Genomic DNA, 16,429 nt, shown 5'->3' with positions numbered 1-16,429 from the left:
AGACCTTCAGAGAAGTACTCTTAGCTGTTGCAAAAACCTCAAAACTCAAAATCAAAAGACACATCTTCCATTTACAGGGCAATTGCAGAAAACCTGTAGAAGACACAAAACACTTTTGCCAATGCGTTATTAACCATACAGTACTACAGGTACTTGTTTTTACAGGATGTGTAAGTGCTCACCATCCTAGAACAGCAAAACAATCCCCAGTGAGCCACCTTACTGTGAGCTGCTTTAACAGGCAGCATTTCAGAGGACTCTTATTTCGGTTGAAAATTTGAAATAAAAATCTAAAGAAATATTCTGAATACCAAATCTAGTGTACTGTTCATTTGGCCAAGTTTTGAACCACAAAATAAATCTGAGGCACAGTATGGACTGGAAATCCAAACAACTATCATACTTCTTGCTGACATCGACCTCCTATGTCACGTCGACAAATCTCAATCTGAGGGCCGGATAAAAGCTCCCCAGATCATTAAAAGGCTAAAATTGCCATTGTTGTCTTCAAACTCCTCTCAGCAGGAGTTACTCTGTAACCAGAGTGGCTGTAAACAACCAGCAGATTCGGAAGAAACTTTCTCACGCTCCTCCATCGGCACCTAGCGGGCACTGGTGCTCTGTCATGTACGTGGTACTGACAGAAACACCTCAGCCCCTGAACTTTGCTAACAAGTTTACACCTGTTGGGCAACAACTGCTACTATTTAACATAGACAGCCTAACAAAATCAGTAATTACAAGTTATTAAATTAATAGAACCGAGTTTTAACCGGAAAAATAATCGAATATGGAAAGTTGTACTTTTCTATCTGCATTCATGCTTAGCCCATAGCTTAGAATTGATTTGGATTATTTATTATCAAATGCACTTTCTCTTCTTAAACATTAGCATGTTAACTGTAACAGAAAAAGCTTACAAGGACTGATGACTATACTAAAAACATCCTGGCAGATCTCAGTCAAAACATATGTTTTACTAGAATCCTCATATGAGCAATATATTGACAGTTAAGTGCCTTTCCCTTCTTATGCTAAATCTGCAAAAAGTCAATTCTTTCAAATCTGAGAGCTTCCTAGAAACTTTGACATAGCTCTACTGTGCAGCAAGATTATGCTACCTTCTGTACTGTACTGTTTGTATCACTCACTGGAAACATCAGCACTCCTATTATGCTAAGGAAAAGACAAAAAATAAAATACCTCTGAGTTAAGAGACATGTGCTGTGCTATGAATGTAACAGCAGGTCATAAATGGTTTGAATCCTACGCTCCAAGCAGGCAGAAAAAAAAAAAAAAGTTGCATGGAAATGTCTAGCAGGAAACGGAATATAGTCAACGAAGGAAAATGGCACAACATGGAAAAAGCATAAAAAGCCTCTCCAAGGCATTTTTCATTGGGTTTTATTTCTCAGTGAATACATGTAGAATTTGCTCTCATATAATAATGCAAGTCACTACTCCTGTGAAGCTTGTAAAAGCATCCAGGAAATACCTGGCTAGCTCCCCATCCTGCACTCCTCATCAAGCTGTTTCTGTCATATGAACTAAAATATTTCTGCTCTTCTAATGATTGCTGAATTTCCAAAAGCTTTTGAATACAACAGTCTCAGCTGGCATTTTCTAAATTTAGGTCTAACATGGGCAAGCTTCACATCCTTATGCGTGCATATCAAGAGTACCAGTGAATTTTCCTGTGGGTAACAGGCCAGCTCAGCTTAACATCAAGGATACAATATTTCCTCTAACAGTTATTGTCAATTATATATTTAGAAAATCTGTGGGTCATAATTAATTTTATTTACCTGCTATTAGATTTACTATAGTTAATGTTTATGTTAAATTGCATCTGATCCAAGCAGGTGCATGAAATGAACAGCTGGTTGATAGCTCAGGAGATGCTTCTTTCTATAAAGAGCTGGTCTGAACCAGTGATAAGGTACCCCACAAGGCCAGTTTGAAATCACTGCTGCCTGGCTGGTATGTGCATAAATGAGATGAAGATTTTACAGAAAAGGTAACAACCACACAAAGCTGTGTCTAGCACATAATGCTGCCTCTGTAAAGGGAAAATCCAACCCACAGGAGCATGGAGAAGGAATATCCATGACACCTAAGGCAAACTGAACCTGCTTGACTATTTAGTCAGCCAGGAACAACTCACAAAGAGACTGCAGGTCGGACATTTGGCCTTGCTGGGTCTGACCCTTTTGCAGCAGAAGCAGGTTATCAACCAGACATAGTGCTTCAAGCAACCATTTCTGACAGACATGAGCTACTGGGGGAAAGGCAGCAGAGAGACCCCCTCACAAACCTACATGACTCTCCAGTGAAAGCTGGAGGGAAACACACCCTAGCCTAGCCTAAGCAATGGCTGAGTGATTTGCAATGCCAGCATGGACTCGGACAGATGGAATCTCATGTTACAAGTGAAGGGGGTCTTGTATAGGGCCAAAATTAACAGGGTAAGAATGAGATGGAAGCAGTTGTGATAGAAGAGGAGTAAGGTACCCGACCCATGGAGGTGGGAAATACTGCCAGTTTTGCCAATGGGCTCAGCTGCAGAAAGGCTGAAGGCTTTTCTGGCCTAATAGGGATCTGTAAGCCTGTACAGAGGAGCTACTGTAGCCACTGTCTCAAGGGATGGTGGAAACACAAAATAAAATAAAATGGGAAATACGGGAATGACAAACAACTGCCTCCATCCACATCAACTCTATGGCAGCTCCAACCCAAAGAACAACAACTGACCCTAGCAGTGGTCCTGGAAATTTAAAATTAAAAAAAAACCAAACCAATCTCCAAATCATAATGCTTCCTGGGTATAAAGGCTAATGTCTGCATGAGGAGTTATCCCCAGAACTACACAGAGTTGAGCTTCCCTTTGGTTGATGTTGCAGAGAAGAACTACTCCCTCCTTCCATTGGATGGTGTGGTGCTGGGCCAAGGGACAGTGTCCAAATTACCCCGCTTCAATCAGTGACAGATCTTATAGCGCTATATCCCTCAGTAATACCACTTCCATACACAAAATCTGTTCTTATAGATCTTTCACAGTGATAGACTGTTTCTACAGAGCACCTCACCTACAACAGCAAGAACCTCTGGATTAATCCAAATACTGTCATACCAGTCTAAATAATAGCAGTTGTCACCGAACTAGTGCTCAGAAACAACATTCTGCCTCCATGACAACTGGAGTCAGAGGAGATGAACATTCTTGTTTCATAACAACTGCACTAAAAGCTGTCTCTTCCCTTCTGTTACTTTCTTCATTTAAATACATCAAACACACACCATATCTACCACAATATAATCATAAATTAAATAACTGAGAAAGAACAACACTGAAGTCCAGTCCACATATAGGGGCAAAAATCTCTCTTCTATAGTGCTGTGACTCACAGAGCTATGGCAAAGTCAAAGACTCCAACAAATGGGGGGAAAAATAGATAAAGAAAGAAAAGAGTAACGCAGCTGTGTAATAATGCTAGCCCACAATTTGTACACTAACAGCAGGTGGTCCCAGACTTCAGAAGGGAACTTAGGAAACAGAAAGCATTCATCCAAAAACATGGAAAGTTTACTTAAAACTACTTACCTGCAGTTCCCAAGCTAAGTAGTACAGCAACCCAAAACACCCAGAATGCAATGAGAATCAGAAAGGTCCAGACTGGTTGGAACAGGAGGAAAGGAATTCTGCCAATGATTTTACCAACAATCCGAAAAAGCTGTACAGTGAACTGAAGCCTTTTTCTCAGTACAAGTATAAGGGAAAGCAGAACAACCTGTTAAAGGAAATAAAAAGATGAATTGGTGGGTTTTTTTCCTTAAGAAAAGTATCAATGTTGTCAAACGTGGGATCAGGGGGTGTGTAAAGATTTCACAAGGACACAACAGCAAGGTATTTTACACAAACTTACTGCACACTGGAAAAGCTTTCTGAGACACTGCCTATATTCTCAAAGAGCCTGTGGCTCTTAAAATCTGGTTTTCTAAAATCATTAATGCTGGGGTTTTTTAAACAAAATAGGTTTCAAAAAACCTGTAATTCACCGGATGGAAGCAGTCTGTTTTGCTTTATAGCAAAAAAAAATGTACATTACACACTACATGTTGCTTTCACATGCCCTGTATGTCATGAACATTTACACTTTCTTCCTACTCAGGTCAGCTTGCCACTGTTCACAATGGTAGGAGGACCAGTCCTTTTCTGCAGAAAGGACAATAGCACAACCAAACTAATTTGAGAGCTGTGTATGTACGAAAGCCAAGCAGACATAAAATGAAGCCTCATTCAAACAAATTATCTTTTTCCTAAATTAAAAAAAAAAATCAACCAACAACAGCAAAACCCCAAGCCAAAACCTCCACAATGTCCCCAGTTCTTTGTATACAACAAGGAACCATGAACAGCAATTAAAAGAGAGGTTGGCATCTATATAGTAACAGATGCAACAAGTGACAGCTGCTTCACTAGTTTTCTTGCATGTTCTAGAAGGAAGCTACCAGCTTTGAAGAGAAGTGTAATCTGCAGCAGGAGATGTTCCCATAGTTCTGCAGTCAGTTGTACTGGAACACACGTGCATACAAATACCCCTTTTCTTACTCCTTTACTATCAACAGAAGTAAAAAAGTCATAACTTACAGAGGATATGAAAAAAAAAAGTGATCTGTGACACATACGTATTTGTCACTGTAAACTGACAGCCTGCTCATACCTGGTGAATTCCAGTCTATGGATCTTACTCTGCTCTAAGAAAACAGAAGAATAATAATTTTGACAGTATCTCATGAAATACAAATTGCCTGTACACTCACATTGAGCAATGACTCCTTTAACATCGCGATATCAGAGTGAAAAAAATAAAAATCACTTTAAAAGTTGCAAGCCACACTCAGATTTTCTGTTGGAAAACAAGATCAGTAAGAGAAAAGCAGAATTTAACCCCATAACCTGTGGCCTAGACACTGCTGGCTGTGCTTTACTACCCCTTCCACTGTCTAAAAGAGCTGCCACCCCTTTCTCCTGCTGACAGGGTAGGCTGAATCCACAGGTCTCACGTTCATATTGAGCCCATGCCCCTCTGTTCACTCAACATGGCTCTCCAGTTAGCTGGTGCAGAGAGCGGGGATGGAATAAAATCCTTGCATTTCTACACCACCAGTGCAAACACTGCTTGTACAGGTCTGAACTGTGGCACAGCCCTATGCTGACAAACAAATGCCACAATGAAGATCTAAAACTATTTAAATGACTGTAAGCAGATCTTATAATTTATTCTCATTTTCACATTTGAAAGGAACGAGGAATTATTTGTACGGTTGCAGAACCACTGTAGTTCAAGTTTTCAAGTTACAGCCTCTGCCATTGCTTAGGGTAAAATGCTACTTACGGTAACTATTGTTGAGAAGATAGCATATCCAAGTAGAAACTTGACATTTTCCTTTTCTGTTTCCAATTCAGTGCTGGGATCATTCCTGTAGTCGTAATAGAGCCACCAGAGAACACCTGAGACAACTGAGCAGACAGGAGCAGCGTGAGGGGGGGCAGTGCTCCCCCGGCTGTGGCACACTGCCGTTGGTAGGCTGTCACCTGCCCGGCCACCCTCGCCAGCCGCTCGCCCTCCCGTCTAGCCCCAGCTCAGCTCACAAATAGTGTCACGCAGCAGAGAGACAGTATCAATGATCACAGAGAAAATTCACATAATGGCCCGTTAATCTGAGGTAAAACCACAGCAGAAAGTTTGGTTTCCTTGCAGTTATTCTAAAGGTCAGGCATGTAATTTCATTGAGGAGACACAAAGCTAACTTTCATGGAACGACAAGCTTTAGCTGGACACATTCCTATAGTTCTCCCTTTCTAAAGCAGGCAATGGAAAACTTCACTAAACTTCCTTTGAAACAGCAGCATTTTCACAAACGCATTCATCTGCCAAAAGAAATGTTGTTTCCAGACATTTATAAAAACCCCAAAACCATCACCATCCCAACACTCAGCAGCTAGAACAGCACAGCCAGACCTTGGCACCAAAAAGCAAGCAGGGCTCAGCTTGGAAATGGCTCTGGTAAGCTTAAGGTTACTGGTGATGGCCATGGAGGAAAAGGATAGCTGTTTGTTACCGCCTCTCCTCCAGTTCAGTGAGATGATCTATGCAACTAAGTGTATGCTGAAAGATAAATATACTTACATAACAACCCAAATACAACCAGTGCAATCAAAATATGGACCAGAAGCGTCCGAATGAATCTGAAGGCTAAAACCAGTATAACAGTGAAGGCTGAAAAATACACAAAATTTTGAGTGTTACAACCCATTTAACTTTTATTTACTTTAAATATAAAGTTCTTGTGTAATTTGGTCTTTTATTTTTAAACAGTGGTCTCAAAAGCAGCAGCATTTAGTAAAGCTGGCAACATTTTTAACATTTAAAATGCACAGTTATCTGTGCGTAACTTACTAATAATGAACTTATAACTGAAATATTTCACCTTGGAAATCACTAGCTTTTCAATAATATTTTGTTAAAATGTTCATGCTGATGCCATTTTTTTTCAACAAAAATTTCTTACAGTCGCCTGAAATTAGGTATATGATCATATCAAGGAACACAGAATCTGATACTTCATAGAGCTGTATTTCACTGGTTTATTAAATGCCTTCTGACAAGACTCAATCGTTCTTTCTTAAAAACAACTCTGCCCAGAAAATATGAAAAAAAATCACTTTTAGATTAAAAATATAAATAGAAACATTTGAAATCTCATATTTTAATTGAATATTAATATTCACTTTTTATTTATAATCTTACCTAGCGCAAGGACAATCAGTCCTATCACAGTATCTCTTCCTGCCAATATTCCACTCAGAATTCGGTGAAAAACGTCCATTTCGTTAACCATACTTATTAAGACAGACGCGTATTTGGAATAGCATTCAGGATTTTGTGGAACACATCGATTAAATAATGGAAAAGATTTACTGGAAAGTTAAAAAAAAAAAAGTGGTAAAAAATATTAATTACTGATCAAACAGTTTCAAATCCACAGAGATCCATTCCACCATTCTCTTTCAAGGCCTCTGCAGCACCCTGCCAGCATGCTCAACACAGCTGTGCAGCCACAGCTGGCCAGTCTGAGCTGTAACCCAGCAGGCATCTTCCCGGCCCAGGAGGAGACCTTGCACATGGAGTCCGACACAACAGGGCACGGGGCTGGGATCGGTCTGTTGCAAATCATAGTTCTGTGTTTGATCTGCAAAACGACTCCTAGCAGCGTGTGCCTGTATCACTCTACCACAACATCCATTCAAGATCAGCCTAGGGGGAAAAATGAACTACTATCTCAATCACCATCAGCATGCAGCTCCTGTTCCCATTCTAGCCTGGCTTCACATGCTTTGCTCTCATCTGTTTATGCAAAACCTAAAATCATGCTAACGTAGCTGTAAGCTATGTTGTTGTAGAGAATTCTAGACCACAAACACTTTGCATTGCTCTTATGACATTTAAGCATCCTAAAAGCCACATCAAAACAACGTTTGTAAGGTACAATTAACACCACCACATATTTACATACAAAATTATTTGGCACTCCCAGCCAAGCTTCCTGAATATATTTATTGTCCCACTTCGGCAGTGCTGCGCTACAAGACAGACTTATTCATACCTAAAAAGGAGAGGTTTTTTCATCAACAGTTAAAAACTTCTCTGACTAGCTTTGCTTCTATTATGAAATCTTACTTTGCAAGATGAATAACTTTGCTGAGTTCCTTGCCAAACAGGAAAAATCCTAAAATGTCAAAGAAATAAGTAAAACACACAGTATTTTTTATCAATTTACTGCTGCTCACTTCAGTTTGTTTCTTTCCTCTGTTTTATCTTGTTCAGAGCAGATGACTTAGCTCAGCAAACACGGAGATTCCAATTCGTTGCTGTATTTTCATGACACAGTGGAATTTAAAATCGTGGGTTTAAGGATCTTGACTCAGAAATGCCAAATGTTAAAGGCAATGCCATCCGCAGACCTGGGCTTCAAGCCAGCTGGCTATGAAATTATTCTGATGGAAATTTCTGTGTTGAGGATAATAAGCAAGGCCCAAGACCACAGCTCCTCTTCCTTGGCATCAAGGGAGAGAGCAAAAGTCTGGGCAGGAAATTAGTTGCTCCTGAAATGGTGTTTATCTCCTGATTTGGAGACGAAAAATCTCTAGAGGGTAGAGGAATGCAGTCCTTGTTCATTTTGTGGGACAGGGCACTGGAGTGTCCACAGGCACATATGAGAACTCACGATGATACAGACACAAAAATAAATAAAGCAAAAACCATTCTGACTGTAAGGCATCAAGTCAAATACAAAACATATAAGGAACTAACAATCCTTAAAAAGCTGTTTGGGCTCACTGGTGTTGTAAAGTACCTAGTAATTCTTACCTTGGTGGAACTGGCAGTGTGGGACACAGCTCAGCTGCCTTTGGATTTACTGTGTAACTGGAAATGTTCAGGTTGTAAATACAAAGACAAGAACCTAAGAAGGGGAAAAAAACCATGGTAATGTTATTTACAGTTTTAGGGAAAACAAGTTATCAATCAAGTTTTATTTACACTTCTGCTTTGATTCCTTAGCAGGCCATATTCGTCTGATATTCCAGTGGCAATGTAAATAACAAATGGGTTAATTGAGTAAATCTAAAGCAACCTCTGTGGAATCTTTTGCTTTCTAGACTTAACTATAGGTACCATTTACGGATCTTGCTGGAGGGCGGGCACACTATTTGTTCCACAGTGCGATACTTCAGCTCTAACCCTTACTCATTAAGATAAGGTAACAGAAAAACCTAAAATGACAGAAGCTACAATAGAAGAACTAGGCCACTCATGATTTAGAGTAGAATACATATCTATACAGAAACTTAACATTTTCTGGGCTCTAGGCTAAATATTAACAGGTACTCTGCTAATAACATTCTGCTTCATTATACAATGCTTCTGGGAAAGAAAGGCTGGATACATTGAAGCCATTCAAAACACAATAGTTTTCTCTCCCTGGAAATAAACAAGCAGTTTTAGCGTGTAAATGGGATTTCATGCAATTATATTCAGTTACACTGAAAATACTTATATAATATCACAGGTGTTTACAGCTTTCTGTACATATTAAATGATGGCAAACTACCCCAAAATGAAATTAAAACAAATGTTGTAAATTTGAATGGCAATGCTTTCCAAACAAAAAACAAACAAAAAAGAATGGAATTCTGACCTCCATTAGAAATAGCCATTAATATTCATATGGTCTGCAGTTTAGGTATACCCTACGGAATAAGGGTTAGGCCACAGGTTATTTTATTTACATGTTGGACACAAATGAACTGGAGCTGCCTGTTCTGCACAATCACTACTTGACATCATATCCATCTTGAACAGCAGAATAAAATAAAAAAAAATTCTAGGTGGAATAGCAAACTTTGGGATCAGATGTCTAAAGGGGTAAAAGCACTTGTGTATCTCTGGAATTAATAACTCCACCATAATTTTAATTAAATTTAAAAGAACCAGTTGGACAAGTTTTGCAGATAGTGGATGACCTCTGTGCACCTACTGGCACCCGCATCAAACTACACTAGTTCATTCCCAGCAGCCAGTTTTCTGCTGCATAATCTCAGCTTTGAGCAGTAATTAATCAACAGTTTTTCAATTTGCATAAGAGGTTGTAACATTTCTAGAAACTATGGCTTTGAAATAAAGCAGAAACTAGACATTTTGCTTTCTCCTGCCACATATTGCTCAGGAAATTAATGGTAAGAGATTACTCCCTAGCATAGCAAACATAATAACAAAGTGAAAGCTACTCTACAGATACAGTAAGATATTCATATTCCCTGTTGCACACCATTATTCCTTGCAAAACTCTGGAGGTCTTCCAAAGAGTTGAGTTGCTCTTGTGGACAACTAGACACACACAAGGATAGTGAACTGATTCTGAGGCTCTGCATTTCCAGGCCGCATGAATTCAGAAAGAACACATACCTAGAAAGAAAAAAAGATCCTCTTTTCAAAAAACAAGCTTTCTGATTTTTATAGGTTTAAATTTTGAGCCTTCTTTCCGTCTTTCTAAAGTGTTACAAAGCAAATGAAACTGTTTTTCCACACAGAATGGGAAAAAATGGAGTTTGAATCAGAAGAAGCAATTTGAGAACATGCTACATTTTTACACTTCATTTTATGATCTTAAACGGGATCAGAAGCTGCCAAAGTGCGTGCCAAAGTGGGTGCCATTCTATAAGGACTAGTTCATGGGAGTCAACAGAATGACTGGGAACTTCAACATGAAACTTCCGTAGTACAAAGATTTGCCATATAAAATGACTGCTGGTTTGGCTGAAGGTTTAACACCCTGCTCATGAAGCATCCAGCATAAAGCATAACAACGTAGCACAGTTTCAAATTCTATCTTAACTTTTTAATTTAGTTTCACCATTTCACACCATTCTCACACTTTTTTTTTTTTTTTTGCCTTTCAATATAAGCAAGTAAATATACACATATGTATATGATGGGCAACTAGAAGATCTTTATCTTATTAAGTTCTCAAACACTTGATTTATTTAGACATTATCTGATATACTTACTTTTTATTAGTCATGTCCTGTCCAGAAAGGGGTGCCCCTTTTACAGGAGTGTTCTTCCTACCACATATGTTCCCGAAGCTGTCATATCCAAGCACAAGTCTTTCTGCAGCACCAGCCATCACAGCATAGCCAGTTATAAACATCTGTTAAAATATTTTTAAATGTGAGATCATGCTACAGTAGCTTTTCCTTTCAATAAATACTCCTTTTAACCCATGCATTTTTGTCTTGTGGATGCACAGATTTAAATCCAAAATCCACTCCTCCGCACAAGGCCAGAGCAAGTCATATGGACGAGTTTAGCCCTATTGCCTCCTTAGAGCTCGCCATTGTCTATTGTTCAAAGTATATTAAGCAGAGTACCACAGGAGAAGAAAGATATGGGTCCTGGTTAAAATAATAGGAGAGCATTAGTAAGTTGCCACATACTGCCTCTACCAAAGTTCACGTGTCACTAGGCAAGGTCACTCAAACGGTAATTTTTTGTATGTGCTCGCTACTTGTCATTTTTCAGGGTGCCCTTCAAGACACACCTGGGCAACATATCTGCTGAAATGTTGAGCTCTTGCAGCTGCTAGTGAATTTAATCAAGGTCTATTTTAAGCACATAAAGTATAATTAAAATCCAGGTACCTGAAATTTCAGGAAGATGCATTCTTCAAACGTGTGAAAAACCCGAGGGAGCCACACTGTGGACTTCGGTGACACTGCACTGATCTTTTAGATGCTCTGCTGCCAGATCCCTGAAAACCCCAGGGGCCACTAAGCACCTCCACTGGCCAAGGAGCAGCAACCTTAGTCAACATAAGACACCTAGCCTAGGAATACAGCTTAAATCCTGCCCATCTACCCCCTCGTGAGGGCCAAAAAGCCCCTTGAGGAAAACCTTTCCAAGTGCTAAGAAGCAGTAATTCTTCTGGGAAGCTGGCAAGTCCTGAGCACTCCTTTATCCAAAGGCTTATTTACAGCACTCGCACTCCAGCTCTTGAAGAACTCAGTGATTTAAATGTCTCGTCTGTCCCGTGGGGTGTAAACCACATTTCACACACACCAAGGGCGATACACTAAGCTTTATGGCTACATGCCAACTGCTGGCAGCAGCAAGTCTTCTCAGTCCCACATTAACCACTACTACTTTGCATGGATATTGTTGAGTATCAGCTGCGCTGGAGACAGACTGCACATAACAGCTCCAGCACAACTGCTTCTTACTTAAGGTTTAGAGCCTTTATTTATCATTCTACCTTTAACACTTGTGACTAAAGATGGGATCTGGGCAACAACTGAGTCTCATACACAAACATGTAAATATGTGCTCCCTCAGTCCCCAGTGTAGCATTATTTTCACTTACACGTTCGCAGTCTAACTACTTACATAATAATTATTTTTTTAATTTTGACTGCATGTTGATGCCATCTCAATACGGAGACATTTGTAAAGACTCTGCAATTAACACTGACATACTACTTGTGGATGTGATATCTGTTACAGTGACCAAATATTTTCAGATTCAGTTTATTTACATAGCAAGTATGTGTTAATAATTAAATTGTTCTCAAAAGAAAAAGGAGAAATAAGCTGGCATTGCAACTCAACCTGAAATATCCTTTCAGAAAAATTCTGGCATTCCTTCTAAAGATGGATGTTACGGGTTCATTGCCATCAGTATGTCAAATACTGTGTACATGTGAATTATTTTTTTTTAAATGCAGAATGCTGGATACAAGCCATAAATATTGTTAAGTAATAGACGACATTATGGCTGCTGGAGGGGTGTGTCTATACATGCCAGTGACATGCATTTCTACAGAGTTACTAATGTGGTTTCAATTTTTTTCACTGTGTGAACAAATCAGTGTCACCACATTTTTTAAAATCTTTTAAAAATAAGATCAAACAAAAGAAAACAAATACATGTATGCAATAAGCTATTTCACAGAAACTGAGCAATGAAAACAGTGAGAGAAAACAAATACAAATTCTAAATCCTCACCATCTGACAGGTTTAAATTTTGGCATTCTCTGCTGATCAAAGCACTAAGCATAAGGCAGTATGTAAAAAACCCTGTCCTGCAGTATTCAAAATGCGTGTATATTCTTCTGCATTAGCTCCCATCAGGAGTTATTCGGAATTGAATTGAAACCCGATTAATAGTGTATTCATGAGAATGCTGAGTAGCCTCAGATATATCATGAAAAAAAACATTCACACTTAAGAAATACAAAGCCTGTTGCCAAAAGCTTGCATGCTGTTCTCAGCACGGGAATGACAGTGACTTGACGTAACATCAGACATGTTGCAAGATAACAAGACTACGGTGAATGAGATAAGTAAAAATAAGATCTCAGTCAGAGCCTGGATTAATTTACACAAAAGTGAATTCTAAATAACCCTGCCCTGTGTATACATGGCATCTAAAGCATATGGGAAGAGCTTAGAAGTCTGTGTAAGCCACCGCAACAAATGCCACCACAAAGGTCAGCTCTGCCCCAGCGCAGTGCTGGGACCCCACCGCCTGTGCCAAGGGTCATTTCGGTTTAGATTTAGGGTGCCGCTGTGCAGCACCCCACCAACTCCGGATGTGACTCCTCTTTTCCAGAGAAAAAGCATGCTCACCAAACCAGCCCAGAAAAGGAAGAAGAGGAGCAGCCAGAGAGTGTCCGTGCACTTTCTGTAAACGGCTGGTCTCCACTCCCTCGGTTCGGAAACACCGCCTCCAGAATCCTAAACGAAACAAAGAAAGAGAAGGGGGAAACCCGAACTTCCTGTGCAGTTACTGCAGACGGCTGGGGCTCCTGAGCGCTCACACCCGAGCACTCAGCGCCGAGCACCTGGCAGCTCCCCGCCCGCAGCGGCGCGGCCCCTCCATAGCCAGGACCGCTGCCGCGCCCCGCACCGCCCCGCACCGCCCGCCGCCGGCCCCGCTTTCTCTCCCCGGCCCCGCTGCGGCCCCGCGCTCACCTGCTGCCGGCCCCCGCGCCGCTCCATGCTCCCGCCCGCCGGGCAGGGCCGGGCCGCGCCGCCGGGCTGCGTGGGGGCGGCAGGCGGGCCTGGGGCGCAGCCGGCTCGGCGGCCGCGGCGGGGCGACGCTCGCTGGGGCACGGCACCGGCACCCGCCGAGCGCGCCGTGGGGCCGGGCCCGCCCGGGAGGAGCGGCCCGGCCGGGCGGCGGCAGCTCCGGCAGCTCCTCCTGCCGCTGTGGCCGGGCACTGCCGGCCGCGTCCCGAGCGCTCCCCCCGGGGCCGCACGGCGGGCGGGCCCCGGCCCCGCTGCCTTTGCGGGAGGAAACGGGATTGCGCTCCCGACGGCCAGGCGCCGGCCGGGCCAGGGGACGGTGGGACTCGGCTGCCCTGCGGCCGGGCGCTCACCTTCCCCGGGCCGTCGGGCCCGCTGCCTCCCGGGGCCGGGACGCGCCCGAGCGGCGGCCCCGCCGCTCCCGGGGCCCGCGCCGCGCTGAGGGGTCCCGGCCCGGCGGCAGGACCCTCCTTCCCGCGGGGCAGGGCTGGGGGCCGCGCCGGGGAAAGCCAGCTGGTCCTTCACAGCCGCACGTTTGCAAACGGGCCCCGGCCAGAGCGGGCTGGGGGGCGGCGGGGGCACCTTGCACGGTTAATGACTGTATTTGTGGGGATAAGTGCCGACCTGTTACTGCCGGCACGAAACGCGGGCTGGTACCGGTGCCCGCTTGGCTGCGTTACCAACAGGCAGCGCAGAACCTTCTCAGCGGGTTGTCTGCACAGTCACCTCACAGTGACACCTGCGTTAGACCACAATTACCTCCCATCCAGCCCCGTACGAGCTTTGCAGGCACAGGAATAGCCACACCGAATTAGATCAGGGCTTGTAACTTGAGTGACTGATGAATGCGTAAATCATTACCCACTTTTTAATAACCTGTTTTCTCAGTGCTGTCCCTGTTGTCTTTTTATTTATACGTACTAAGATCAGCCCAATAATAAAGAAGAAATAAGTATTGAAAAAAATATTAAAAGCACGTTTTTGTTCCCTTCCTGACAGTTAATGGAAAAAATGTCCTCTTCAAGAAGTAATACAACATCTGCAACTGCAATAAAGTTGAATAATTAAAGCTATTTTGCAAAGCTGTTTAAGAACTTGTCCATCTGGTACAAGAGACACAGCATTAGGCTGGTTTTGCTTAGGAGAAAAGAACTTATTCCAATTCTCAAGTGAAAATGCAGGATGAAACTTTGGTGACAAACTTGCATAGGTGGAAGTAAATTAGTAATATCAGAAACTGGGATTCTGGGATAAAAAGAATTAATCTCTGCCCCAGCGCATTTCAGAGTCCCTCTAAGCTAACCGGAAATAAATACATTTTCCAAAAACATTAACTTGTGAAATGTTTCTGAAACTGACTTTTAAACTGCTTTAACAGAGTTCAGTACAATTCTGATTTAAATTTACATGCCACACCATGCGCACACACACACCTGCCAAGAAGTGTTTCTGAGAAAATATGACAGGAAAGATTTCTAAAATCTCTGTGTCTTACAAAGGATTTGTTAAACCATTCAGTTTCCAGCCAACTCACAGTTCTTGTCTTTATCAGCATTGTGACTTTTAAAGCTCGTTATTCATCAATATGTAGAGAGTTTTCATGTGTGTAAAAATTAGAATAAAATTCTGAAATTTACTATGTTGCAAAAGTAATTTTGTGTTTATAGAATCTAGAGAAAATAACTGTCCCTTCATTTGTGTGACCGCATTTTAAAAATATGTGAAAATAGTAATTTTCCCTTGAAATACAAATGTGACATTTCATGTGAAACTTACCTTTTTTCCATAAAAGTTCAGTATTTTGATTATATCAAGAAAAATAACCCAAATTATTAATAACTTTTAACCTAGACACAAAGAGTAACCTCATTATCTGATTAAGAAAAATAATTTCAGAAGAACAATGCCAATGATGAAGGTTGATATTAGAATTTGCTGGCTTGCTGTCATCACATGTTAATATTAGCATTCATTGCTGATCTGGCCCTTTTTGAGTGATTGTCCTTAAGCTTTGTGTTACATCCTTATTGTGAATAAAGGAAAACAGAAAGGGGAACAAATATTTTTAATAAAACCCAGATTTCAAGCAACTGAAGTTCATGAAAAAACACTGGAATCAGCAGCGAGGCCTGCTTTTACCGAGGAATATCAATTATAATTCTTGTATTGCTTTAATTAGCTGAGGAAAAGTTATCTTATACTTGATAGCAAATAACTCGGGATTAGAACAGAATATTTTATATATTTTAAATTTAAAATATAAATATTTTAATCGTAGTAATTTTATTTCTGAATTTCAAACATGTTCAAATAAAACATTTACTCCCTTTAGTAACAGATGAGTAATTTTACCGTGTGTCACTAGGTGGTGATCTGCTTCCACCATTTCGAGTGGGGAGCAGCACGGTCCGCCAGTACTCACAAATGAGGCTTTTCATGTTGCAGTTGAAGGAAATACCAGGAAGCAAGGCTCAGATCGGATAAGGGATTTAAACACCCGCATCCAAAAGGTAATACCGAAAGCTCTTGCTTGTTATCGGTCCGATCCTGCAAGTGCCCGCATTGCCAAAATTGATTTTAAACTTTCTGTCTTACCACTTTCACAGGAAGGAGCCTGGTTCTGCAGCTGAGTAGTTCAAGCACTCAGTGGGGAGCAGGGAGTTTTGGAGTTGACATTTTGTAGGGCTGATCCAGTTTAACCTGAAATAGAAATGAGACCAAATGAGTTCTGGAAAAAGAGCATTGGATCACAGAACTGTTCCTTTTATAAGAACACTAAGAA

At 41.4% G+C, this 16,429-nt stretch overlaps 1 protein-coding gene across 2 annotated transcripts in view; it reads right to left on the bottom strand.

The window, feature by feature from the left end:
- The window catches only part of SLC44A3 (solute carrier family 44 member 3), a 40,672-nt gene extending 26,810 nt beyond the window's left edge, over nucleotides 1-13,862 (bottom strand). The window contains exons 1-9 of one of the 2 annotated variants that reach the window (XM_037404256.1): nucleotides 13,594-13,862; nucleotides 13,249-13,356; nucleotides 10,631-10,773; nucleotides 9,892-10,028; nucleotides 8,433-8,526; nucleotides 6,813-6,982; nucleotides 6,192-6,281; nucleotides 5,397-5,521; nucleotides 3,602-3,788 (exon numbers count right to left, since the gene is read on the bottom strand). In XM_037404256.1, the coding sequence (XP_037260153.1) occupies nucleotides 3,602-3,788; nucleotides 5,397-5,521; nucleotides 6,192-6,281; nucleotides 6,813-6,982; nucleotides 8,433-8,526; nucleotides 9,892-10,028; nucleotides 10,631-10,773; nucleotides 13,249-13,356; nucleotides 13,594-13,620 (1,081 nt within the window). In that variant the 5' untranslated portion in view covers nucleotides 13,621-13,862. The remainder of the gene's footprint in view (nucleotides 1-3,601; nucleotides 3,789-5,396; nucleotides 5,522-6,191; nucleotides 6,282-6,812; nucleotides 6,983-8,432; nucleotides 8,527-9,891; nucleotides 10,029-10,630; nucleotides 10,774-13,248; nucleotides 13,357-13,593) is intronic. The other variant, XM_037404257.1, reaches the window with a different exon arrangement.
- Between the last annotated feature and the right edge of the window lie 2,567 nt (nucleotides 13,863-16,429).

Source organism: Falco rusticolus, chromosome 11, assembly GCF_015220075.1.
Source record: "Falco rusticolus isolate bFalRus1 chromosome 11, bFalRus1.pri, whole genome shotgun sequence".
NCBI lineage: Eukaryota > Metazoa > Chordata > Aves > Falconiformes > Falconidae > Falco > Falco rusticolus.
This window is presented reverse-complemented; position numbering and strand designations above follow the sequence as displayed.